Source organism: Pelobates fuscus, chromosome 1 (assembly GCF_036172605.1).
Source record: "Pelobates fuscus isolate aPelFus1 chromosome 1, aPelFus1.pri, whole genome shotgun sequence".
NCBI lineage: Eukaryota > Metazoa > Chordata > Amphibia > Anura > Pelobatidae > Pelobates > Pelobates fuscus.
The window spans coordinates 5,294,972-5,319,502 of record NC_086317.1 but is presented as its reverse complement, the minus strand read 5'-3'; the positions used below and the strand labels follow the sequence as shown (position 1 = coordinate 5,319,502).

At 53.6% G+C, this 24,531-nt stretch overlaps 1 protein-coding gene across 2 annotated transcripts in view; it reads right to left on the bottom strand.

Moving 5' to 3' along the window:
* The window catches only part of LOC134601419 (uncharacterized), a 79,690-nt gene extending 55,606 nt beyond the window's left edge, over positions 1-24,084 (bottom strand). For both annotated transcript variants that reach the window (XM_063445906.1, XM_063445914.1), the window contains exon 1: positions 23,955-24,084. In XM_063445906.1, the coding sequence (XP_063301976.1) occupies positions 23,955-24,027 (73 nt within the window). In that variant the 5' untranslated portion in view covers positions 24,028-24,084. The remainder of the gene's footprint in view (positions 1-23,954) is intronic.
* Between the last annotated feature and the right edge of the window lie 447 nt (positions 24,085-24,531).

Genomic DNA, 24,531 nt, shown 5'->3' with positions numbered 1-24,531 from the left:
GGTTATTAAGCTCTCTCTCCCCGGGTGTCAGTCAGTCAGTGGGTTATTAAGCTCTCTCTCCCCGGGTGTCAGTCAGTCAGTGGGTTATTAAGCTCTCTCTCCCCGGGTGTCAGTCAGTCAGTGGGTTATTAAGCTCTCTCTCCCCGGGTGTCAGTCAGTCAGTGGGTTATTAAGCTCTCTCTCCCCGGGTGTCAGTCAGTCAGTGGGTTATTAAGCTCTCTCTCCCCGGGTGTCAGTCAGTCAGTGGGTTATTAAGCTCTCTCTCCCCGGGTGTCAGTCAGTCAGTGGGTTATTAAGCTCTCTCTCCCCGGGTGTCAGTCAGTCAGTGGGTTATTAAGCTCTCTCTCCCCGGGTGTCAGTCAGTCAGTGGGTTATTAAGCTCTCTCTCCCCGGGTGTCAGTCAGTCAGTGGGTTATTAAGCTCTCTCTCCCCGGGTGTCAGTCAGTCAGTGGGTTATTAAGCTCTCTCTCCCCGGGTGTCAGTCAGTCAGTGGGTTATTAAGCTCTCTCTCCCCGGGTGTCAGTCAGTCAGTGGGTTATTAAGCTCTCTCTCCCCGGGTGTCAGTCAGTCAGTGGGTTATTAAGCTCTCTCTCCCCGGGTGTCAGTCAGTCAGTGGGTTATTAAGCTCTCTCTCCCCGGGTGTCAGTCAGTCAGTGGGTTATTAAGCTCTCTCTCCCCGGGTGTCAGTCAGTCAGTGGGTTATTAAGCTCTCTCTCCCCGGGTGTCAGTCAGTCAGTGGGTTATTAAGCTCTCTCTCCCCGGGTGTCAGTCAGTCAGTGGGTTATTAAGCTCTCTCTCCCCGGGTGTCAGTCAGTCAGTGGGTTATTAAGCTCTCTCTCCCCGGGTGTCAGTCAGTCAGTGGGTTATTAAGCTCTCTCTCCCCGGGTGTCAGTCAGTCAGTGGGTTATTAAGCTCTCTCTCCCCGGGTGTCAGTCAGTCAGTGGGTTATTAAGCTCTCTCTCCCCGGGTGTCAGTCAGTCAGTGGGTTATTAAGCTCTCTCTCCCCGGGTGTCAGTCAGTCAGTGGGTTATTAAGCTCTCTCTCCCCGGGTGTCAGTCAGTCAGTGGGTTATTAAGCTCTCTCTCCCCGGGTGTCAGTCAGTCAGTGGGTTATTAAGCTCTCTCTCTCCCGGGTGTCAGTCAGTCAGTGGGTTATTAAGCTCTCTCTCCCCGGGTGTCAGTCAGTCAGTGGGTTATTAAGCTCTCTCTCCCCGGGTGTCAGTCAGTCAGTGGGTTATTAAGCTCTCTCTCCCCGGGTGTCAGTCAGTCAGTGGGTTATTAAGCTCTCTCTCCCCGGGTGTCAGTCAGTCAGTGGGTTATTAAGCTCTCTCTCCCCGGGTGTCAGTCAGTCAGTGGGTTATTAAGCTCTCTCTCCCCGGGTGTCAGTCAGTCAGTGGGTTATTAAGCTCTCTCTCCCCGGGTGTCAGTCAGTCAGTGGGTTATTAAGCTCTCTCTCCCCGGGTGTCAGTCAGTCAGTGGGTTATTAAGCTCTCTCTCCCCGGGTGTCAGTCAGTCAGTGGGTTATTAAGCTCTCTCTCCCCGGGTGTCAGTCAGTCAGTGGGTTATTAAGCTCTCTCTCCCCGGGTGTCAGTCAGTCAGTGGGTTATTAAGCTCTCTCTCCCCGGGTGTCAGTCAGTCAGTGGGTTATTAAGCTCTCTCTCCCCGGGTGTCAGTCAGTCAGTGGGTTATTAAGCTCTCTCTCCCCGGGTGTCAGTCAGTCAGTGGGTTATTAAGCTCTCTCTCCCCGGGTGTCAGTCAGTCAGTGGGTTATTAAGCTCTCTCTCCCCGGGTGTCAGTCAGTCAGTGGGTTATTAAGCTCTCTCTCCCCGGGTGTCAGTCAGTCAGTGGGTTATTAAGCTCTCTCTCCCCGGGTGTCAGTCAGTCAGTGGGTTATTAAGCTCTCTCTCCCCGGGTGTCAGTCAGTCAGTGGGTTATTAAGCTCTCTCTCCCCGGGTGTCAGTCAGTCAGTGGGTTATTAAGCTCTCTCTCCCCGGGTGTCAGTCAGTCAGTGGGTTATTAAGCTCTCTCTCCCCGGGTGTCAGTCAGTCAGTGGGTTATTAAGCTCTCTCTCCCCGGGTGTCAGTCAGTCAGTGGGTTATTAAGCTCTCTCTCCCCGGGTGTCAGTCAGTCAGTGGGTTATTAAGCTCTCTCTCCCCGGGTGTCAGTCAGTCAGTGGGTTATTAAGCTCTCTCTCCCCGGGTGTCAGTCAGTCAGTGGGTTATTAAGCTCTCTCTCCCCGGGTGTCAGTCAGTCAGTGGGTTATTAAGCTCTCTCTCCCCGGGTGTCAGTCAGTCAGTGGGTTATTAAGCTCTCTCTCCCCGGGTGTCAGTCAGTCAGTGGGTTATTAAGCTCTCTCTCCCCGGGTGTCAGTCAGTCAGTGGGTTATTAAGCTCTCTCTCCCCGGGTGTCAGTCAGTCAGTGGGTTATTAAGCTCTCTCTCCCCGGGTGTCAGTCAGTCAGTGGGTTATTAAGCTCTCTCTCCCCGGGTGTCAGTCAGTCAGTGGGTTATTAAGCTCTCTCTCCCCGGGTGTCAGTCAGTCAGTGGGTTATTAAGCTCTCTCTCCCCGGGTGTCAGTCAGTCAGTGGGTTATTAAGCTCTCTCTCCCCGGGTGTCAGTCAGTCAGTGGGTTATTAAGCTCTCTCTCCCCGGGTGTCAGTCAGTCAGTGGGTTATTAAGCTCTCTCTCCCCGGGTGTCAGTCAGTCAGTGGGTTATTAAGCTCTCTCTCCCCGGGTGTCAGTCAGTCAGTGGGTTATTAAGCTCTCTCTCCCCGGGTGTCAGTCAGTCAGTGGGTTATTAAGCTCTCTCTCCCCGGGTGTCAGTCAGTCAGTGGGTTATTAAGCTCTCTCTCCCCGGGTGTCAGTCAGTCAGTGGGTTATTAAGCTCTCTCTCCCCGGGTGTCAGTCAGTCAGTGGGTTATTAAGCTCTCTCTCCCCGGGTGTCAGTCAGTCAGTGGGTTATTAAGCTCTCTCTCCCCGGGTGTCAGTCAGTCAGTGGGTTATTAAGCTCTCTCTCCCCGGGTGTCAGTCAGTCAGTGGGTTATTAAGCTCTCTCTCCCCGGGTGTCAGTCAGTCAGTGGGTTATTAAGCTCTCTCTCCCCGGGTGTCAGTCAGTCAGTGGGTTATTAAGCTCTCTCTCCCCGGGTGTCAGTCAGTCAGTGGGTTATTAAGCTCTCTCTCCCCGGGTGTCAGTCAGTCAGTGGGTTATTAAGCTCTCTCTCCCCGGGTGTCAGTCAGTCAGTGGGTTATTAAGCTCTCTCTCCCCGGGTGTCAGTCAGTCAGTGGGTTATTAAGCTCTCTCTCCCCGGGTGTCAGTCAGTCAGTGGGTTATTAAGCTCTCTCTCCCCGGGTGTCAGTCAGTCAGTGGGTTATTAAGCTCTCTCTCCCCGGGTGTCAGTCAGTCAGTGGGTTATTAAGCTCTCTCTCCCCGGGTGTCAGTCAGTCAGTGGGTTATTAAGCTCTCTCTCCCCGGGTGTCAGTCAGTCAGTGGGTTATTAAGCTCTCTCTCCCCGGGTGTCAGTCAGTCAGTGGGTTATTAAGCTCTCTCTCCCCGGGTGTCAGTCAGTCAGTGGGTTATTAAGCTCTCTCTCCCCGGGTGTCAGTCAGTCAGTGGGTTATTAAGCTCTCTCTCCCCGGGTGTCAGTCAGTCAGTGGGTTATTAAGCTCTCTCTCCCCGGGTGTCAGTCAGTCAGTGGGTTATTAAGCTCTCTCTCCCCGGGTGTCAGTCAGTCAGTGGGTTATTAAGCTCTCTCTCCCCGGGTGTCAGTCAGTCAGTGGGTTATTAAGCTCTCTCTCCCCGGGTGTCAGTCAGTCAGTGGGTTATTAAGCTCTCTCTCCCCGGGTGTCAGTCAGTCAGTGGGTTATTAAGCTCTCTCTCCCCGGGTGTCAGTCAGTCAGTGGGTTATTAAGCTCTCTCTCCCCGGGTGTCAGTCAGTCAGTGGGTTATTAAGCTCTCTCTCCCCGGGTGTCAGTCAGTCAGTGGGTTATTAAGCTCTCTCTCCCCGGGTGTCAGTCAGTCAGTGGGTTATTAAGCTCTCTCTCCCCGGGTGTCAGTCAGTCAGTGGGTTATTAAGCTCTCTCTCCCCGGGTGTCAGTCAGTCAGTGGGTTATTAAGCTCTCTCTCCCCGGGTGTCAGTCAGTCAGTGGGTTATTAAGCTCTCTCTCCCCGGGTGTCAGTCAGTCAGTGGGTTATTAAGCTCTCTCTCCCCGGGTGTCAGTCAGTCAGTGGGTTATTAAGCTCTCTCTCCCCGGGTGTCAGTCAGTCAGTGGGTTATTAAGCTCTCTCTCCCCGGGTGTCAGTCAGTCAGTGGGTTATTAAGCTCTCTCTCCCCGGGTGTCAGTCAGTCAGTGGGTTATTAAGCTCTCTCTCCCCGGGTGTCAGTCAGTCAGTGGGTTATTAAGCTCTCTCTCCCCGGGTGTCAGTCAGTCAGTGGGTTATTAAGCTCTCTCTCCCCGGGTGTCAGTCAGTCAGTGGGTTATTAAGCTCTCTCTCCCCGGGTGTCAGTCAGTCAGTGGGTTATTAAGCTCTCTCTCCCCGGGTGTCAGTCAGTCAGTGGGTTATTAAGCTCTCTCTCCCCGGGTGTCAGTCAGTCAGTGGGTTATTAAGCTCTCTCTCCCCGGGTGTCAGTCAGTCAGTGGGTTATTAAGCTCTCTCTCCCCGGGTGTCAGTCAGTCAGTGGGTTATTAAGCTCTCTCTCCCCGGGTGTCAGTCAGTCAGTGGGTTATTAAGCTCTCTCTCCCCGGGTGTCAGTCAGTCAGTGGGTTATTAAGCTCTCTCTCCCCGGGTGTCAGTCAGTCAGTGGGTTATTAAGCTCTCTCTCCCCGGGTGTCAGTCAGTCAGTGGGTTATTAAGCTCTCTCTCCCCGGGTGTCAGTCAGTCAGTGGGTTATTAAGCTCTCTCTCCCCGGGTGTCAGTCAGTCAGTGGGTTATTAAGCTCTCTCTCCCCGGGTGTCAGTCAGTCAGTGGGTTATTAAGCTCTCTCTCCCCGGGTGTCAGTCAGTCAGTGGGTTATTAAGCTCTCTCTCCCCGGGTGTCAGTCAGTCAGTGGGTTATTAAGCTCTCTCTCCCCGGGTGTCAGTCAGTCAGTGGGTTATTAAGCTCTCTCTCCCCGGGTGTCAGTCAGTCAGTGGGTTATTAAGCTCTCTCTCCCCGGGTGTCAGTCAGTCAGTGGGTTATTAAGCTCTCTCTCCCCGGGTGTCAGTCAGTCAGTGGGTTATTAAGCTCTCTCTCCCCGGGTGTCAGTCAGTCAGTGGGTTATTAAGCTCTCTCTCCCCGGGTGTCAGTCAGTCAGTGGGTTATTAAGCTCTCTCTCCCCGGGTGTCAGTCAGTCAGTGGGTTATTAAGCTCTCTCTCCCCGGGTGTCAGTCAGTCAGTGGGTTATTAAGCTCTCTCTCCCCGGGTGTCAGTCAGTCAGTGGGTTATTAAGCTCTCTCTCCCCGGGTGTCAGTCAGTCAGTGGGTTATTAAGCTCTCTCTCCCCGGGTGTCAGTCAGTCAGTGGGTTATTAAGCTCTCTCTCCCCGGGTGTCAGTCAGTCAGTGGGTTATTAAGCTCTCTCTCCCCGGGTGTCAGTCAGTCAGTGGGTTATTAAGCTCTCTCTCCCCGGGTGTCAGTCAGTCAGTGGGTTATTAAGCTCTCTCTCCCCGGGTGTCAGTCAGTCAGTGGGTTATTAAGCTCTCTCTCCCCGGGTGTCAGTCAGTCAGTGGGTTATTAAGCTCTCTCTCCCCGGGTGTCAGTCAGTCAGTGGGTTATTAAGCTCTCTCTCCCCGGGTGTCAGTCAGTCAGTGGGTTATTAAGCTCTCTCTCCCCGGGTGTCAGTCAGTCAGTGGGTTATTAAGCTCTCTCTCCCCGGGTGTCAGTCAGTCAGTGGGTTATTAAGCTCTCTCTCCCCGGGTGTCAGTCAGTCAGTGGGTTATTAAGCTCTCTCTCCCCGGGTGTCAGTCAGTCAGTGGGTTATTAAGCTCTCTCTCCCCGGGTGTCAGTCAGTCAGTGGGTTATTAAGCTCTCTCTCCCCGGGTGTCAGTCAGTCAGTGGGTTATTAAGCTCTCTCTCCCCGGGTGTCAGTCAGTCAGTGGGTTATTAAGCTCTCTCTCCCCGGGTGTCAGTCAGTCAGTGGGTTATTAAGCTCTCTCTCCCCGGGTGTCAGTCAGTCAGTGGGTTATTAAGCTCTCTCTCCCCGGGTGTCAGTCAGTCAGTGGGTTATTAAGCTCTCTCTCCCCGGGTGTCAGTCAGTCAGTGGGTTATTAAGCTCTCTCTCCCCGGGTGTCAGTCAGTCAGTGGGTTATTAAGCTCTCTCTCCCCGGGTGTCAGTCAGTCAGTGGGTTATTAAGCTCTCTCTCCCCGGGTGTCAGTCAGTCAGTGGGTTATTAAGCTCTCTCTCCCCGGGTGTCAGTCAGTCAGTGGGTTATTAAGCTCTCTCTCCCCGGGTGTCAGTCAGTCAGTGGGTTATTAAGCTCTCTCTCCCCGGGTGTCAGTCAGTCAGTGGGTTATTAAGCTCTCTCTCCCCGGGTGTCAGTCAGTCAGTGGGTTATTAAGCTCTCTCTCCCCGGGTGTCAGTCAGTCAGTGGGTTATTAAGCTCTCTCTCCCCGGGTGTCAGTCAGTCAGTGGGTTATTAAGCTCTCTCTCCCCGGGTGTCAGTCAGTCAGTGGGTTATTAAGCTCTCTCTCCCCGGGTGTCAGTCAGTCAGTGGGTTATTAAGCTCTCTCTCCCCGGGTGTCAGTCAGTCAGTGGGTTATTAAGCTCTCTCTCCCCGGGTGTCAGTCAGTCAGTGGGTTATTAAGCTCTCTCTCCCCGGGTGTCAGTCAGTCAGTGGGTTATTAAGCTCTCTCTCCCCGGGTGTCAGTCAGTCAGTGGGTTATTAAGCTCTCTCTCCCCGGGTGTCAGTCAGTCAGTGGGTTATTAAGCTCTCTCTCCCCGGGTGTCAGTCAGTCAGTGGGTTATTAAGCTCTCTCTCCCCGGGTGTCAGTCAGTCAGTGGGTTATTAAGCTCTCTCTCCCCGGGTGTCAGTCAGTCAGTGGGTTATTAAGCTCTCTCTCCCCGGGTGTCAGTCAGTCAGTGGGTTATTAAGCTCTCTCTCCCCGGGTGTCAGTCAGTCAGTGGGTTATTAAGCTCTCTCTCCCCGGGTGTCAGTCAGTCAGTGGGTTATTAAGCTCTCTCTCCCCGGGTGTCAGTCAGTCAGTGGGTTATTAAGCTCTCTCTCCCCGGGTGTCAGTCAGTCAGTGGGTTATTAAGCTCTCTCTCCCCGGGTGTCAGTCAGTCAGTGGGTTATTAAGCTCTCTCTCCCCGGGTGTCAGTCAGTCAGTGGGTTATTAAGCTCTCTCTCCCCGGGTGTCAGTCAGTCAGTGGGTTATTAAGCTCTCTCTCCCCGGGTGTCAGTCAGTCAGTGGGTTATTAAGCTCTCTCTCCCCGGGTGTCAGTCAGTCAGTGGGTTATTAAGCTCTCTCTCCCCGGGTGTCAGTCAGTCAGTGGGTTATTAAGCTCTCTCTCCCCGGGTGTCAGTCAGTCAGTGGGTTATTAAGCTCTCTCTCCCCGGGTGTCAGTCAGTCAGTGGGTTATTAAGCTCTCTCTCCCCGGGTGTCAGTCAGTCAGTGGGTTATTAAGCTCTCTCTCCCCGGGTGTCAGTCAGTCAGTGGGTTATTAAGCTCTCTCTCCCCGGGTGTCAGTCAGTCAGTGGGTTATTAAGCTCTCTCTCCCCGGGTGTCAGTCAGTCAGTGGGTTATTAAGCTCTCTCTCCCCGGGTGTCAGTCAGTCAGTGGGTTATTAAGCTCTCTCTCCCCGGGTGTCAGTCAGTCAGTGGGTTATTAAGCTCTCTCTCCCCGGGTGTCAGTCAGTCAGTGGGTTATTAAGCTCTCTCTCCCCGGGTGTCAGTCAGTCAGTGGGTTATTAAGCTCTCTCTCCCCGGGTGTCAGTCAGTCAGTGGGTTATTAAGCTCTCTCTCCCCGGGTGTCAGTCAGTCAGTGGGTTATTAAGCTCTCTCTCCCCGGGTGTCAGTCAGTCAGTGGGTTATTAAGCTCTCTCTCCCCGGGTGTCAGTCAGTCAGTGGGTTATTAAGCTCTCTCTCCCCGGGTGTCAGTCAGTCAGTGGGTTATTAAGCTCTCTCTCCCCGGGTGTCAGTCAGTCAGTGGGTTATTAAGCTCTCTCTCCCCGGGTGTCAGTCAGTCAGTGGGTTATTAAGCTCTCTCTCCCCGGGTGTCAGTCAGTCAGTGGGTTATTAAGCTCTCTCTCCCCGGGTGTCAGTCAGTCAGTGGGTTATTAAGCTCTCTCTCCCCGGGTGTCAGTCAGTCAGTGGGTTATTAAGCTCTCTCTCCCCGGGTGTCAGTCAGTCAGTGGGTTATTAAGCTCTCTCTCCCCGGGTGTCAGTCAGTCAGTGGGTTATTAAGCTCTCTCTCCCCGGGTGTCAGTCAGTCAGTGGGTTATTAAGCTCTCTCTCCCCGGGTGTCAGTCAGTCAGTGGGTTATTAAGCTCTCTCTCCCCGGGTGTCAGTCAGTCAGTGGGTTATTAAGCTCTCTCTCCCCGGGTGTCAGTCAGTCAGTGGGTTATTAAGCTCTCTCTCCCCGGGTGTCAGTCAGTCAGTGGGTTATTAAGCTCTCTCTCCCCGGGTGTCAGTCAGTCAGTGGGTTATTAAGCTCTCTCTCCCCGGGTGTCAGTCAGTCAGTGGGTTATTAAGCTCTCTCTCCCCGGGTGTCAGTCAGTCAGTGGGTTATTAAGCTCTCTCTCCCCGGGTGTCAGTCAGTCAGTGGGTTATTAAGCTCTCTCTCCCCGGGTGTCAGTCAGTCAGTGGGTTATTAAGCTCTCTCTCCCCGGGTGTCAGTCAGTCAGTGGGTTATTAAGCTCTCTCTCCCCGGGTGTCAGTCAGTCAGTGGGTTATTAAGCTCTCTCTCCCCGGGTGTCAGTCAGTCAGTGGGTTATTAAGCTCTCTCTCCCCGGGTGTCAGTCAGTCAGTGGGTTATTAAGCTCTCTCTCCCCGGGTGTCAGTCAGTCAGTGGGTTATTAAGCTCTCTCTCCCCGGGTGTCAGTCAGTCAGTGGGTTATTAAGCTCTCTCTCCCCGGGTGTCAGTCAGTCAGTGGGTTATTAAGCTCTCTCTCCCCGGGTGTCAGTCAGTCAGTGGGTTATTAAGCTCTCTCTCCCCGGGTGTCAGTCAGTCAGTGGGTTATTAAGCTCTCTCTCCCCGGGTGTCAGTCAGTCAGTGGGTTATTAAGCTCTCTCTCCCCGGGTGTCAGTCAGTCAGTGGGTTATTAAGCTCTCTCTCCCCGGGTGTCAGTCAGTCAGTGGGTTATTAAGCTCTCTCTCCCCGGGTGTCAGTCAGTCAGTGGGTTATTAAGCTCTCTCTCCCCGGGTGTCAGTCAGTCAGTGGGTTATTAAGCTCTCTCTCCCCGGGTGTCAGTCAGTCAGTGGGTTATTAAGCTCTCTCTCCCCGGGTGTCAGTCAGTCAGTGGGTTATTAAGCTCTCTCTCCCCGGGTGTCAGTCAGTCAGTGGGTTATTAAGCTCTCTCTCCCCGGGTGTCAGTCAGTCAGTGGGTTATTAAGCTCTCTCTCCCCGGGTGTCAGTCAGTCAGTGGGTTATTAAGCTCTCTCTCCCCGGGTGTCAGTCAGTCAGTGGGTTATTAAGCTCTCTCTCCCCGGGTGTCAGTCAGTCAGTGGGTTATTAAGCTCTCTCTCCCCGGGTGTCAGTCAGTCAGTGGGTTATTAAGCTCTCTCTCCCCGGGTGTCAGTCAGTCAGTGGGTTATTAAGCTCTCTCTCCCCGGGTGTCAGTCAGTCAGTGGGTTATTAAGCTCTCTCTCCCCGGGTGTCAGTCAGTCAGTGGGTTATTAAGCTCTCTCTCCCCGGGTGTCAGTCAGTCAGTGGGTTATTAAGCTCTCTCTCCCCGGGTGTCAGTCAGTCAGTGGGTTATTAAGCTCTCTCTCCCCGGGTGTCAGTCAGTCAGTGGGTTATTAAGCTCTCTCTCCCCGGGTGTCAGTCAGTCAGTGGGTTATTAAGCTCTCTCTCCCCGGGTGTCAGTCAGTCAGTGGGTTATTAAGCTCTCTCTCCCCGGGTGTCAGTCAGTCAGTGGGTTATTAAGCTCTCTCTCCCCGGGTGTCAGTCAGTCAGTGGGTTATTAAGCTCTCTCTCCCCGGGTGTCAGTCAGTCAGTGGGTTATTAAGCTCTCTCTCCCCGGGTGTCAGTCAGTCAGTGGGTTATTAAGCTCTCTCTCCCCGGGTGTCAGTCAGTCAGTGGGTTATTAAGCTCTCTCTCCCCGGGTGTCAGTCAGTCAGTGGGTTATTAAGCTCTCTCTCCCCGGGTGTCAGTCAGTCAGTGGGTTATTAAGCTCTCTCTCCCCGGGTGTCAGTCAGTCAGTGGGTTATTAAGCTCTCTCTCCCCGGGTGTCAGTCAGTCAGTGGGTTATTAAGCTCTCTCTCCCCGGGTGTCAGTCAGTCAGTGGGTTATTAAGCTCTCTCTCCCCGGGTGTCAGTCAGTCAGTGGGTTATTAAGCTCTCTCTCCCCGGGTGTCAGTCAGTCAGTGGGTTATTAAGCTCTCTCTCCCCGGGTGTCAGTCAGTCAGTGGGTTATTAAGCTCTCTCTCCCCGGGTGTCAGTCAGTCAGTGGGTTATTAAGCTCTCTCTCCCCGGGTGTCAGTCAGTCAGTGGGTTATTAAGCTCTCTCTCCCCGGGTGTCAGTCAGTCAGTGGGTTATTAAGCTCTCTCTCCCCGGGTGTCAGTCAGTCAGTGGGTTATTAAGCTCTCTCTCCCCGGGTGTCAGTCAGTCAGTGGGTTATTAAGCTCTCTCTCCCCGGGTGTCAGTCAGTCAGTGGGTTATTAAGCTCTCTCTCCCCGGGTGTCAGTCAGTCAGTGGGTTATTAAGCTCTCTCTCCCCGGGTGTCAGTCAGTCAGTGGGTTATTAAGCTCTCTCTCCCCGGGTGTCAGTCAGTCAGTGGGTTATTAAGCTCTCTCTCCCCGGGTGTCAGTCAGTCAGTGGGTTATTAAGCTCTCTCTCCCCGGGTGTCAGTCAGTCAGTGGGTTATTAAGCTCTCTCTCCCCGGGTGTCAGTCAGTCAGTGGGTTATTAAGCTCTCTCTCCCCGGGTGTCAGTCAGTCAGTGGGTTATTAAGCTCTCTCTCCCCGGGTGTCAGTCAGTCAGTGGGTTATTAAGCTCTCTCTCCCCGGGTGTCAGTCAGTCAGTGGGTTATTAAGCTCTCTCTCCCCGGGTGTCAGTCAGTCAGTGGGTTATTAAGCTCTCTCTCCCCGGGTGTCAGTCAGTCAGTGGGTTATTAAGCTCTCTCTCCCCGGGTGTCAGTCAGTCAGTGGGTTATTAAGCTCTCTCTCCCCGGGTGTCAGTCAGTCAGTGGGTTATTAAGCTCTCTCTCCCCGGGTGTCAGTCAGTCAGTGGGTTATTAAGCTCTCTCTCCCCGGGTGTCAGTCAGTCAGTGGGTTATTAAGCTCTCTCTCCCCGGGTGTCAGTCAGTCAGTGGGTTATTAAGCTCTCTCTCCCCGGGTGTCAGTCAGTCAGTGGGTTATTAAGCTCTCTCTCCCCGGGTGTCAGTCAGTCAGTGGGTTATTAAGCTCTCTCTCCCCGGGTGTCAGTCAGTCAGTGGGTTATTAAGCTCTCTCTCCCCGGGTGTCAGTCAGTCAGTGGGTTATTAAGCTCTCTCTCCCCGGGTGTCAGTCAGTCAGTGGGTTATTAAGCTCTCTCTCCCCGGGTGTCAGTCAGTCAGTGGGTTATTAAGCTCTCTCTCCCCGGGTGTCAGTCAGTCAGTGGGTTATTAAGCTCTCTCTCCCCGGGTGTCAGTCAGTCAGTGGGTTATTAAGCTCTCTCTCCCCGGGTGTCAGTCAGTCAGTGGGTTATTAAGCTCTCTCTCCCCGGGTGTCAGTCAGTCAGTGGGTTATTAAGCTCTCTCTCCCCGGGTGTCAGTCAGTCAGTGGGTTATTAAGCTCTCTCTCCCCGGGTGTCAGTCAGTCAGTGGGTTATTAAGCTCTCTCTCCCCGGGTGTCAGTCAGTCAGTGGGTTATTAAGCTCTCTCTCCCCGGGTGTCAGTCAGTCAGTGGGTTATTAAGCTCTCTCTCCCCGGGTGTCAGTCAGTCAGTGGGTTATTAAGCTCTCTCTCCCCGGGTGTCAGTCAGTCAGTGGGTTATTAAGCTCTCTCTCCCCGGGTGTCAGTCAGTCAGTGGGTTATTAAGCTCTCTCTCCCCGGGTGTCAGTCAGTCAGTGGGTTATTAAGCTCTCTCTCCCCGGGTGTCAGTCAGTCAGTGGGTTATTAAGCTCTCTCTCCCCGGGTGTCAGTCAGTCAGTGGGTTATTAAGCTCTCTCTCCCCGGGTGTCAGTCAGTCAGTGGGTTATTAAGCTCTCTCTCCCCGGGTGTCAGTCAGTCAGTGGGTTATTAAGCTCTCTCTCCCCGGGTGTCAGTCAGTCAGTGGGTTATTAAGCTCTCTCTCCCCGGGTGTCAGTCAGTCAGTGGGTTATTAAGCTCTCTCTCCCCGGGTGTCAGTCAGTCAGTGGGTTATTAAGCTCTCTCTCCCCGGGTGTCAGTCAGTCAGTGGGTTATTAAGCTCTCTCTCCCCGGGTGTCAGTCAGTCAGTGGGTTATTAAGCTCTCTCTCCCCGGGTGTCAGTCAGTCAGTGGGTTATTAAGCTCTCTCTCCCCGGGTGTCAGTCAGTCAGTGGGTTATTAAGCTCTCTCTCCCCGGGTGTCAGTCAGTCAGTGGGTTATTAAGCTCTCTCTCCCCGGGTGTCAGTCAGTCAGTGGGTTATTAAGCTCTCTCTCCCCGGGTGTCAGTCAGTCAGTGGGTTATTAAGCTCTCTCTCCCCGGGTGTCAGTCAGTCAGTGGGTTATTAAGCTCTCTCTCCCCGGGTGTCAGTCAGTCAGTGGGTTATTAAGCTCTCTCTCCCCGGGTGTCAGTCAGTCAGTGGGTTATTAAGCTCTCTCTCCCCGGGTGTCAGTCAGTCAGTGGGTTATTAAGCTCTCTCTCCCCGGGTGTCAGTCAGTCAGTGGGTTATTAAGCTCTCTCTCCCCGGGTGTCAGTCAGTCAGTGGGTTATTAAGCTCTCTCTCCCCGGGTGTCAGTCAGTCAGTGGGTTATTAAGCTCTCTCTCCCCGGGTGTCAGTCAGTCAGTGGGTTATTAAGCTCTCTCTCCCCGGGTGTCAGTCAGTCAGTGGGTTATTAAGCTCTCTCTCCCCGGGTGTCAGTCAGTCAGTGGGTTATTAAGCTCTCTCTCCCCGGGTGTCAGTCAGTCAGTGGGTTATTAAGCTCTCTCTCCCCGGGTGTCAGTCAGTCAGTGGGTTATTAAGCTCTCTCTCCCCGGGTGTCAGTCAGTCAGTGGGTTATTAAGCTCTCTCTCTCCCCGGGTGTCAGTCAGTCAGTGGGTTATTAAGCTCTCTCTCCCCGGGTGTCAGTCAGTCAGTGGGTTATTAAGCTCTCTCTCCCCGGGTGTCAGTCAGTCAGTGGGTTATTAAGCTCTCTCTCCCCGGGTGTCAGTCAGTCAGTGGGTTATTAAGCTCTCTCTCCCCGGGTGTCAGTCAGTCAGTGGGTTATTAAGCTCTCTCTCCCCGGGTGTCAGTCAGTCAGTGGGTTATTAAGCTCTCTCTCCCCGGGTGTCAGTCAGTCAGTGGGTTATTAAGCTCTCTCTCCCCGGGTGTCAGTCAGTCAGTGGGTTATTAAGCTCTCTCTCCCCGGGTGTCAGTCAGTCAGTGGGTTATTAAGCTCTCTCTCCCCGGGTGTCAGTCAGTCAGTGGGTTATTAAGCTCTCTCTCCCCGGGTGTCAGTCAGTCAGTGGGTTATTAAGCTCTCTCTCCCCGGGTGTCAGTCAGTCAGTGGGTTATTAAGCTCTCTCTCCCCGGGTGTCAGTCAGTCAGTGGGTTATTAAGCTCTCTCTCCCCGGGTGTCAGTCAGTCAGTGGGTTATTAAGCTCTCTCTCCCCGGGTGTCAGTCAGTCAGTGGGTTATTAAGCTCTCTCTCCCCGGGTGTCAGTCAGTCAGTGGGTTATTAAGCTCTCTCTCCCCGGGTGTCAGTCAGTCAGTGGGTTATTAAGCTCTCTCTCCCCGGGTGTCAGTCAGTCAGTGGGTTATTAAGCTCTCTCTCCCCGGGTGTCAGTCAGTCAGTGGGTTATTAAGCTCTCTCTCCCCGGGTGTCAGTCAGTCAGTGGGTTATTAAGCTCTCTCTCCCCGGGTGTCAGTCAGTCAGTGGGTTATTAAGCTCTCTCTCCCCGGGTGTCAGTCAGTCAGTGGGTTATTAAGCTCTCTCTCCCCGGGTGTCAGTCAGTCAGTGGGTTATTAAGCTCTCTCTCCCCGGGTGTCAGTCAGTCAGTGGGTTATTAAGCTCTCTCTCCCCGGGTGTCAGTCAGTCAGTGGGTTATTAAGCTCTCTCTCCCCGGGTGTCAGTCAGTCAGTGGGTTATTAAGCTCTCTCTCCCCGGGTGTCAGTCAGTCAGTGGGTTATTAAGCTCTCTCTCCCCGGGTGTCAGTCAGTCAGTGGGTTATTAAGCTCTCTCTCCCCGGGTGTCAGTCAGTCAGTGGGTTATTAAGCTCTCTCTCCCCGGGTGTCAGTCAGTCAGTGGGTTATTAAGCTCTCTCTCCCCGGGTGTCAGTCAGTCAGTGGGTTATTAAGCTCTCTCTCCCCGGGTGTCAGTCAGTCAGTGGGTTATTAAGCTCTCTCTCCCCGGGTGTCAGTCAGTCAGTGGGTTATTAAGCTCTCTCTCCCCGGGTGTCAGTCAGTCAGTGGGTTATTAAGCTCTCTCTCCCCGGGTGTCAGTCAGTCAGTGGGTTATTAAGCTCTCTCTCCCCGGGTGTCAGTCAGTCAGTGGGTTATTAAGCTCTCTCTCCCCGGGTGTCAGTCAGTCAGTGGGTTATTAAGCTCTCTCTCCCCGGGTGTCAGTCAGTCAGTGGGTTATTAAGCTCTCTCTCCCCGGGTGTCAGTCAGTCAGTGGGTTATTAAGCTCTCTCTCCCCGGGTGTCAGTCAGTCAGTGGGTTATTAAGCTCTCTCTCCCCGGGTGTCAGTCAGTCAGTGGGTTATTAAGCTCTCTCTCCCCGGGTGTCAGTCAGTCAGTGGGTTATTAAGCTCTCTCTCCCCGGGTGTCAGTCAGTCAGTGGGTTATTAAGCTCTCTCTCCCCGGGTGTCAGTCAGTCAGTGGGTTATTAAGCTCTCTCTCCCCGGGTGTCAGTCAGTCAGTGGGTTATTAAGCTCTCTCTCCCCGGGTGTCAGTCAGTCAGTGGGTTATTAAGCTCTCTCTCCCCGGGTGTCAGTCAGTCAGTGGGTTATTAAGCTCTCTCTCCCCGGGTGTCAGTCAGTCAGTGGGTTATTAAGCTCTCTCTCCCCGGGTGTCAGTCAGTCAGTGGGTTATTAAGCTCTCTCTCCCCGGGTGTCAGTCAGTCAGTGGGTTATTAAGCTCTCTCTCCCCGGGTGTCAGTCAGTCAGTGGGTTATTAAGCTCTCTCTCCCCGGGTGTCAGTCAGTCAGTGGGTTATTAAGCTCTCTCTCCCCGGGTGTCAGTCAGTCAGTGGGTTATTAAGCTCTCTCTCCCCGGGTGTCAGTCAGTCAGTGGGTTATTAAGCTCTCTCTCCCCGGGTGTCAGTCAGTCAGTGGGTTATTAAGCTCTCTCTCCCCGGGTGTCAGTCAGTCAGTGGGTTATTAAGCTCTCTCTCCCCGGGTGTCAGTCAGTCAGTGGGTTATTAAGCTCTCTCTCCCCGGGTGTCAGTCAGTCAGTGGGTTATTAAGCTCTCTCTCCCCGGGTGTCAGTCAGTCAGTGGGTTATTAAGCTCTCTCTCCCCGGGTGTCAGTCAGTCAGTGGGTTATTAAGCTCTCTCTCCCCGGGTGTCAGTCAGTCAGTGGGTTATTAAGCTCTCTCTCCCCGGGTGTCAGTCAGTCAGTGGGTTATTAAGCTCTCTCTCCCCGGGTGTCAGTCAGTCAGTGGGTTATTAAGCTCTCTCTCCCCGGGTGTCAGTCAGTCAGTGGGTTATTAAGCTCTCTCTCCCCGGGTGTCAGTCAGTCAGTGGGTTATTAAGCTCTCTCTCCCCGGGTGTCAGTCAGTCAGTGGGTTATTAAGCTCTCTCTCCCCGGGTGTCAGTCAGTCAGTGGGTTATTAAGCTCTCTCTCCCCGGGTGTCAGTCAGTCAGTGGGTTATTAAGCTCTCTCTCCCCGGGTGTCAGTCAGTCAGTGGGTTATTAAGCTCTCTCTCCCCGGGTGTCAGTCAGTCAGTGGGTTATTAAGCTCTCTCTCCCCGGGTGTCAGTCAGTCAGTGGGTTATTAAGCTCTCTCTCCCCGGGTGTCAGTCAGTCAGTGGGTTATTAAGCTCTCTCTCCCCGGGTGTCAGTCAGTCAGTGGGTTATTAAGCTCTCTCTCCCCGGGTGTCAGTCAGTCAGTGGGTTATTAAGCTCTCTCTCCCCGGGTGTCAGTCAGTCAGTGGGTTATTAAGCTCTCTCTCCCCGGGTGTCAGTCAGTCAGTGGGTTATTAAGCTCTCTCTCCCCGGGTGTCAGTCAGTCAGTGGGTTATTAAGCTCTCTCTCCCCGGGTGTCAGTCAGTCAGTGGGTTATTAAGCTCTCTCTCCCCGGGTGTCAGTCAGTCAGTGGGTTATTAAGCTCTCTCTCCCCGGGTGTCAGTCAGTCAGTGGGTTATTAAGCTCTCTCTCCCCGGGTGTCAGTCAGTCAGTGGGTTATTAAGCTCTCTCTCCCCGGGTGTCAGTCAGTCAGTGGGTTATTAAGCTCTCTCTCCCCGGGTGTCAGTCAGTCAGTGGGTTATTAAGCTCTCTCTCCCCGGGTGTCAGTCAGTCAGTGGGTTATTAAGCTCTCTCTCCCCGGGTGTCAGTCAGTCAGTGGGTTATTAAGCTCTCTCTCCCCGGGTGTCAGTCAGTCAGTGGGTTATTAAGCTCTCTCTCCCCGGGTGTCAGTCAGTCAGTGGGTTATTAAGCTCTCTCTCCCCGGGTGTCAGTCAGTCAGTGGGTTATTAAGCTCTCTCTCCCCGGGTGTCAGTCAGTCAGTGGGTTATTAAGCTCTCTCTCCCCGGGTGTCAGTCAGTCAGTGGGTTATTAAGCTCTCTCTCCCCGGGTGTCAGTCAGTCAGTGGGTTATTAAGCTCTCTCTCCCCGGGTGTCAGTCAGTCAGTGGGTTATTAAGCTCTCTCTCCCCGGGTGTCAGTCAGTCAGTGGGTTATTAAGCTCTCTCTCCCCGGGTGTCAGTCAGTCAGTGGGTTATTAAGCTCTCTCTCCCCGGGTGTCAGTCAGTCAGTGGGTTATTAAGCTCTCTCTCCCCGGGTGTCAGTCAGTCAGTGGGTTATTAAGCTCTCTCTCCCCGGGTGTCAGTCAGTCAGTGGGTTATTAAGCTCTCTCTCCCCGGGTGTCAGTCAGTCAGTGGGTTATTAAGCTCTCTCTCCCCGGGTGTCAGTCAGTCAGTGGGTTATTAAGCTCTCTCTCCCCGGGTGTCAGTCAGTCAGTGGGTTATTAAGCTCTCTCTCCCCGGGTGTCAGTCAGTCAGTGGGTTATTAAGCTCTCTCTCCCCGGGTGTCAGTCAGTCAGTGGGTTATTAAGCTCTCTCTCCCCGGGTGTCAGTCAGTCAGTGGGTTATTAAGCTCTCTCTCCCCGGGTGTCAGTCAGTCAGTGGGTTATTAAGCTCTCTCTCCCCGGGTGTCAGTCAGTCAGTGGGTTATTAAGCTCTCTCTCCCCGGGTGTCAGTCAGTCAGTGGGTTATTAAGCTCTCTCTCCCCGGGTGTCAGTCAGTCAGTGGGTTATTAAGCTCTCTCTCCCCCGGGTGTCAGTCAGTCAGTGGGTTATTAAGCTCTCTCTCCCCGGGTGTCAGTCAGTCAGTGGGTTATTAAGCTCTCTCTCCCCGGGTGTCAGTCAGTCAGTGGGTTATTAAGCTCTCTCTCCCCGGGTGTCAGTCAGTCAGTGGGTTATTAAGCTCTCTCTCCCCGGGTGTCAGTCAGTCAGTGGGTTATTAAGCTCTCTCTCCCCGGGTGTCAGTCAGTCAGTGGGTTATTAAGCTCTCTCTCCCCGGGTGTCAGTCAGTCAGTGGGTTATTAAGCTCTCTCTCCCCGGGTGTCAGTCAGTCAGTGGGTTATTAAGCTCTCTCTCCCCGGGTGTCAGTCAGTCAGTGGGTTATTAAGCTCTCTCTCTCCCCGGGTGTCAGTCAGTCAGTGGGTTATTAAGCTCTCTCTCCCCGGGTGTCAGTCAGTCAGTGGGTTATTAAGCTCTCTCTCCCCGGGTGTCAGTCAGTCAGTGGGTTATTAAGCTCTCTCTCCCCGGGTGTCAGTCAGTCAGTGGGTTATTAAGCTCTCTCTCCCCGGGTGTCAGTCAGTCAGTGGGTTATTAAGCTCTCTCTCCCCGGGTGTCAGTCAGTCAGTGGGTTATTAAGCTCTCTCTCCCCGGGTGTCAGTCAGTCAGTGGGTTATTAAGCTCTCTCTCCCCGGGTGTCAGTCAGTCAGTGGGTTATTAAGCTCTCTCTCCCCGGGTGTCAGTCAGTCAGTGGGTTATTAAGCTCTCTCTCCCCCGGGTGTCAGTCAGTCAGTGGGTTATTAAGCTCTCTCTCCCCGGGTGTCAGTCAGTGGGTTATTAAGCTCTCTCTCCCCGGGTGTCAGTCAGTGGGTTATTAAGCTCTCTCTCCCCGGGTGTCAGTCAGTCAGTGGGTTATTAAGCTCTCTCTCCCCGGGTGTCAGTCAGTGGGTTATTAAGCTCTCTCTCTCCCCGGGTGTCAGTCAGTCAGTGGGTTATTAAGCTCTCTCTCCCCGGGTGTCAGTCAGTCAGTGGGTTATTAAGCTCTCTCTCCCCGGGTGTCAGTCAGTGGGTTATTAAGCTCTCTCTCCCCGGGTGTCAGTCAGTCAGTGGGTTATTAAGCTCTCTCTCCCCCGGGTGTCAGTCAGTCAGTGGGTTATTAAGCTCTCTCTCCCCGGGTGTCAGTCAGTCAGTGGGTTATTAAGCTCTCTCTCTCCCCGGGTGTCAGTCAGTCAGTGGGTTATTAAGCTCTCTCTCCCCGGGTGTCAGTCAGTGGGTTATTAAGCTCTCTCTCCCCGGGTGTCAGTCAGTCAGTGGGTTATTAAGCTCTCTCTCCCCGGGTGTCAGTCAGTCAGTGGGTTATTAAGCTCTCTCTCCCCGGGTGTCAGTCAGTCAGTGGGTTATTAAGCTCTCTCTCCCCGGGTGTCAGTCAGTCAGTGGGTTATTAAGCTCTCTCTCCCCGGGTGTCAGTCAGTCAGTGGGTTATTAAGCTCTCTCTCCCCGGGTGTCAGTCAGTGGGTTATTAAGCTCTCTCCCCCCGGGTGTCAGTCAGTCAGTGGGTTATTAAGCTCTCTCTCCCCAGGTGTCAGTCAGTCAGTGGGTTATTAAGCTCTCTCTCCCCGGGTGTCAGTCAGTCAGTGGGTTATTAAGCTCTCTCTCCCCGGGTGTCAGTCAGTCAGTGGGTTATTAAGCTCTCTCTCCCCGGGTGTCAGTCAGTCAGTGGGTTATTAAGCTCTCTCTCCCCAGGTGTCAGTCAGTCAGTGGGTTATTAAGCTCTCTCTCCCCGGGTGTCAGTCAGTCAGTGGGTTATTAAGCTCTCTCTCCCCGGGTGTCAGTCAGTCAGTGGGTTATTAAGCTCTCTCTCCCCGGGTGTCAGTCAGTCAGTGGGTTATTAAGCTCTCTCTCCCCAGGTGTCAGTCAGTCAGTGGGTTATTAAGCTCTCTCTCCCCGGGTGTCAGTCAGTCAGTGGGTTATTAAGCTCTCTCTCCCCGGGTGTCAGTCAGTCAGTGGGTTATTAAGCTCTCTCTCTCCCCGGGTGTCAGTCAGTCAGTGGGTTATTAAGCTCTCTCTCCCCGGGTGTCAGTCAGTCAGTGGGTTATTAAGCTCTCTCTCCCCGGGTGTCAGTCAGTCAGTGGGTTATTAAGCTCTCTCTCCCCGGGTGTCAGTCAGTCAGTGGGTTATTAAGCTCTCTCTCCCCGGGTGTCAGTCAGTCAGTGGGTTATTAAGCTCTCTCTCCCCGGGTGTCAGTCAGTCAGTGGGTTATTAAGCTCTCTCTCCCCGGGTGTCAGTCAGTCAGTGGGTTATTAAGCTCTCTCTCCCCGGGTGTCAGTCAGTCAGTGGGTTATTAAGCTCTCTCTCCCCAGGTGTCAGTCAGTCAGTGGGTTATTAAGCTCTCTCCCCCCGGGTGTCAGTCAGTCAGTGGGTTATTAAGCTCTTTCTCCCCGGGTGTCAGTCAGTCAGTGGGTTATTAAGCTCTCTCTCCCCGGGTGTCAGTCAGTCAGTGGGTTATTAAGCTCTCTCTCCCCGGGTGTCAGTCAGTCAGTGGGTTATTAAGCTCTCTCTCCCCAGGTGTCAGTCAGTCAGTGGGTTATTAAGCTCTCTCCCCGGGTGTCAGTCAGTCAGTGGGTTATTAAGCTCTTTCTCCCCGGGTGTCAGTCAGTCAGTGGGTTATTAAGCTCTCTCTCCCCGGGTGTCAGTCAGTCAGTGGGTTATTAAGCTCTCTCTCCCCGGGTGTCAGTCAGTCAGTGGGTTATTAAGCTCTCTCTCCCCGGGTGTCAGTCAGTCAGTGGGTTATTAAGCTCTCTCTCCCCGGGTGTCAGTCAGTCAGTGGGTTATTAAGCTCTCTCTCCCCGGGTGTCAGTCAGTCAGTCAGTGGGTTATTAAGCTCTCTCTCTCCCCGGGTGTCAGTCAGTCAGTGGGTTATTAAGCTCTCTCTCTCCCCGGGTGTCAGTCAGTCAGTGGGTTATTAAGCTCTCTCTCCCCGGGTGTCAGTCAGTCAGTGGGTTATTAAGCTCTCTCCCCGGGTGTCAGTCAGTCAGTGGGTTATTAAGCTCTCTCTCCCCGGGTGTCAGTCAGTCAGTGGGTTATTAAGCTCTCTCTCCCCGGGTGTCAGTCAGTCAGTGGGTTATTAAGCTCTCTCTCCCCGGGTGTCAGTCAGTCAGTGGGTTATTAAGCTCTCTCTCCCCGGGTGTCAGTCAGTCAGTGGGTTATTAAGCTCTCTCTCCCCGGGTGTCAGTCAGTCAGTGGGTTATTAAGCTCTCTCCCCCCGGGTGTCAGTCAGTCAGTGGGTTATTAAGCTCTCTCTCCCCGGGTGTCAGTCAGTGGGTTATTAAGCTCTCTCTCCCCGGGTGTCAGTCAGTCAGTGGGTTATTAAGCTCTCTCTCCCCGGGTGTCAGTCAGTCAGTGGGTTATTAAGCTCTCTCTCCCCGGGTGTCAGTCAGTCAGTGGGTTATTAAGCTCTCTCCCCCCGGGTGTCAGTCAGTCAGTGGGTTATTAAGCTCTCTCTCCCCGGGTGTCAGTCAGTCAGTGGGTTATTAAGCTCTCTCCCCGGGTGTCAGTCAGTCAGTGGGTTATTAAGCTCTCTCTCCCCGGGTGTCAGTCAGTCAGTGGGTTATTAAGCTCTCTCTCCCCGGGTGTCAGTCAGTCAGTGGGTTATTAAGCTCTCTCCCCCCGGGTGTCAGTCAGTCAGTGGGTTATTAAGCTCTCTCTCCCCGGGTGTCAGTCAGTGGGTTATTAAGCTCTCTCTCCCCGGGTGTCAGTCAGTGGGTTATTAAGCTCTCTCTCCCCGGGTGTCAGTCAGTCAGTGGGTTATTAAGCTCTCTCTCCCCGGGTGTCAGTCAGTCAGTGGGTTATTAAGCTCTCTCTCCCCGGGTGTCAGTCAGTGGGTTATTAAGCTCTCTCTCCCCGGGTGTCAGTCAGTCAGTGGGTTATTAAGCTCTCTCTCCCCGGGTGTCAGTCAGTCAGTGGGTTATTAAGCTCTCTCCCCCCGGGTGTCAGTCAGTCAGTGGGTTATTAAGCTCTCTCCCCCCGGGTGTCAGTCAGTGGGTTATTAAGCTCTTTCTCCCCGGGTGTCAGTCAGTCAGTGGGTTATTAAGCTCTCTCTCCCCAGGTGTCAGTCAGTCAGTGGGTTATTAAGCTCTCTCTCCCCGGGTGTCAGTCAGTCAGTGGGTTATTAAGCTCTCTCTCCCCGGGTGTCAGTCAGTCAGTGGGTTATTAAGCTCTCTCTCCCCGGGTGTCAGTCAGTCAGTGGGTTATTAAGCTCTCTCTCCCAGGGTGTCAGTCAGTCAGTGGGTTATTAAGCTCTCTCTCCCCGGGTGTCAGTCAGTCAGTGGGTTATTAAGCTCTCTCTCCCCGGGTGTCAGTCAGTCAGTGGGTTATTAAGCTCTCTCTCCCCGGGTGACAGTCAGTGGGTTATTAAGCTCTCTCTCCCCGGGTGTCAGTCAGTCAGTGGGTTATTAAGCTCTCTCTCCCCGGGTGTCAGTCAGTCAGTGGGTTATTAAGCTCTCTCCCCCGGGTGTCAGTCAGTCAGTGGGTTATTAAGCTCTCTCTCCCCGGGTGTCAGTCAGTCAGTGGGTTATTAAGCTCTCTCTCTCCCCGGGTGTCAGTCAGTCAGTGGGTTATTAAGCTCTCTCTCCCCGGGTGTCAGTCAGTCAGTGGGTTATTAAGCTCTCTCCCCCGGGTGTCAGTCAGTCAGTGGGTTATTAAGCTCTCTCTCTCTCCCCGGGTGTCAGTCAGTCAGTGGGTTATTAAGCTCTCTCTCCCCGGGTGTCAGTCAGTCAGTGGGTTATTAAGCTCTCCCCCCGGGTGTCAGTCAGTCAGTGGGTTATTAAGCTCTCTCTCCCCGGGTGTCAGTCAGTCAGTGGGTTATTAAGCTCTCTCTCCCCGGGTGTCAGTCAGTCAGTGGGTTATTAAGCTCTCTCTCCCCGGGTGTCAGTCAGTCAGTGGGTTATTAAGCTCTCTCTCCCCGGGTGTCAGTCAGTCAGTGGGTTATTAAGCTCTCTCTCCCCGGGTGTCAGTCAGTCAGTGGGTTATTAAGCTCTCTCTCCCCGGGTGTCAGTCAGTGGGTTATTAAGCTCTCTCTCCCCGGGTGTCAGTCAGTCAGTGGGTTATTAAGCTCTCTCTCCCCGGGTGTCAGTCAGTCAGTGGGTTATTAAGCTCTCTCTCCCCGGGTGTCAGTCAGTCAGTGGGTTATTAAGCTCTCTCTCCCCGGGTGTCAGTCAGTGGGTTATTAAGCTCTCTCTCCCCGGGTGTCAGTCAGTCAGTGGGTTATTAAGCTCTCTCTCTCTCCCGGGTGTCAGTCAGTCAGTGGGTTATTAAGCTCTCTCTCCCCCGGGTGTCAGTCAGTCAGTGGGTTATTAAGCTCTCTCTCCCCGGGTGTCAGTCAGTCAGTGGGTTATTAAGCTCTCTCTCCCCAGGTGTCAGTCAGTCAGTGGGTTATTAAGCTCTCTCTCCCCGGGTGTCAGTCAGTCAGTGGGTTATTAAGCTCTCTCTCCCCGGGTGTCAGTCAGTCAGTGGGTTATTAAGCTCTCTCTCCCCGGGTGTCAGTCAGTCAGTGGGTTATTAAGCTCTCTCTCCCCAGGTGTCAGTCAGTCAGTGGGTTATTAAGCTCTCTCTCCCCGGGTGTCAGTCAGTCAGTGGGTTATTAAGCTCTCTCTCCCCGGGTGTCAGTCAGTCAGTGGGTTATTAAGCTCTCTCTCCCCGGGTGTCAGTCAGTCAGTGGGTTATTAAGCTCTCTCTCCCCGGGTGTCAGTCAGTCAGTGGGTTATTAAGCTCTCTCCCCCGGGTGTCAGTCAGTCAGTGGGTTATTAAGCTCTCTCTCCCCGGGTGTCAGTCAGTGGGTTATTAAGCTCTCTTTCCCCGGGTGTCAGTCAGTCAGTGGGTTATTAAGCTCTCTCCCCCGGGTGTCAGTCAGTGGGTTATTAAGCTCTCTCCCCGGGTGTCAGTCAGTTAGTGGGTTATTAAGCTCTCTCCCCCGGGTGTCAGTCAGTCAGTGGGTTATTAAGCTCTCTCTCTCCCCGGGTGTCAGTCAGTGGGTTATTAAGCTCTCTCTCCCCGGGTGTCAGTCAGTTAGTGGGTTATTAAGCTCTCTCCCCCCGGGTGTCAGACAGTCAGTGGGTTATTAAGCTCTCTCTCCCCGGGTGTCAGTCAGTCAGTGGGTTATTAAGCTCTCTTTCCCCGGGTGTCAGTCAGTGGGTTATTAAGCTCTCTCTCTCCCCGGGTGTCAGTCAGTCAGTGGGTTATTAAGCTCTCTCTCTCCCGGGTGTCAGTCAGTCAGTGGGAGGGAGGGGGGTGTTACCTGTTGCCCGGAGGGGCAGTATGAGGAGGAGGAGGAGGATGGCGGTGGTGGTGTTGGTGTCCCCGGGCGCCATGTTCCGGTATATCAGACCGGGTGGAGCTCACTCCGCGATCCGGGAAATATCGAAACCGGAAACACAGAGCGGCGGAAACTGACCCCGAAAGTGTAATTTATTGTCAGCGACCCGGAAATGGTTCCATTCAGCACAAACACAGATACATGTTTATACATAGACATTTCCCCTCACTCTGCGCATGCGCTGATTGCCTGAGACATTCTTATTTAGACATTCTTATAACGGCCATTTTTCCGGAGACCTCCTCACTCTGCGCATGCGCTGATTGCCCGAGGCATTCTTTTAACGGCCATTTTCCCGGAGACCTCCTCACTCTGCGCATGCGCTTATTGCCCGAGGCATTCTTATAACGGCCATTTTCCCGGAGACCGCCTCACTCTGCGCATGCGTGTCTGAGCTGTGACTGACAGCAGAACCTAATTGTTTGAACCTCAAAACTCAGCTTAGTTTCTATAACTAATTATTAAAATTTTATTTAAAGCCATTATAATTCAATGTCAT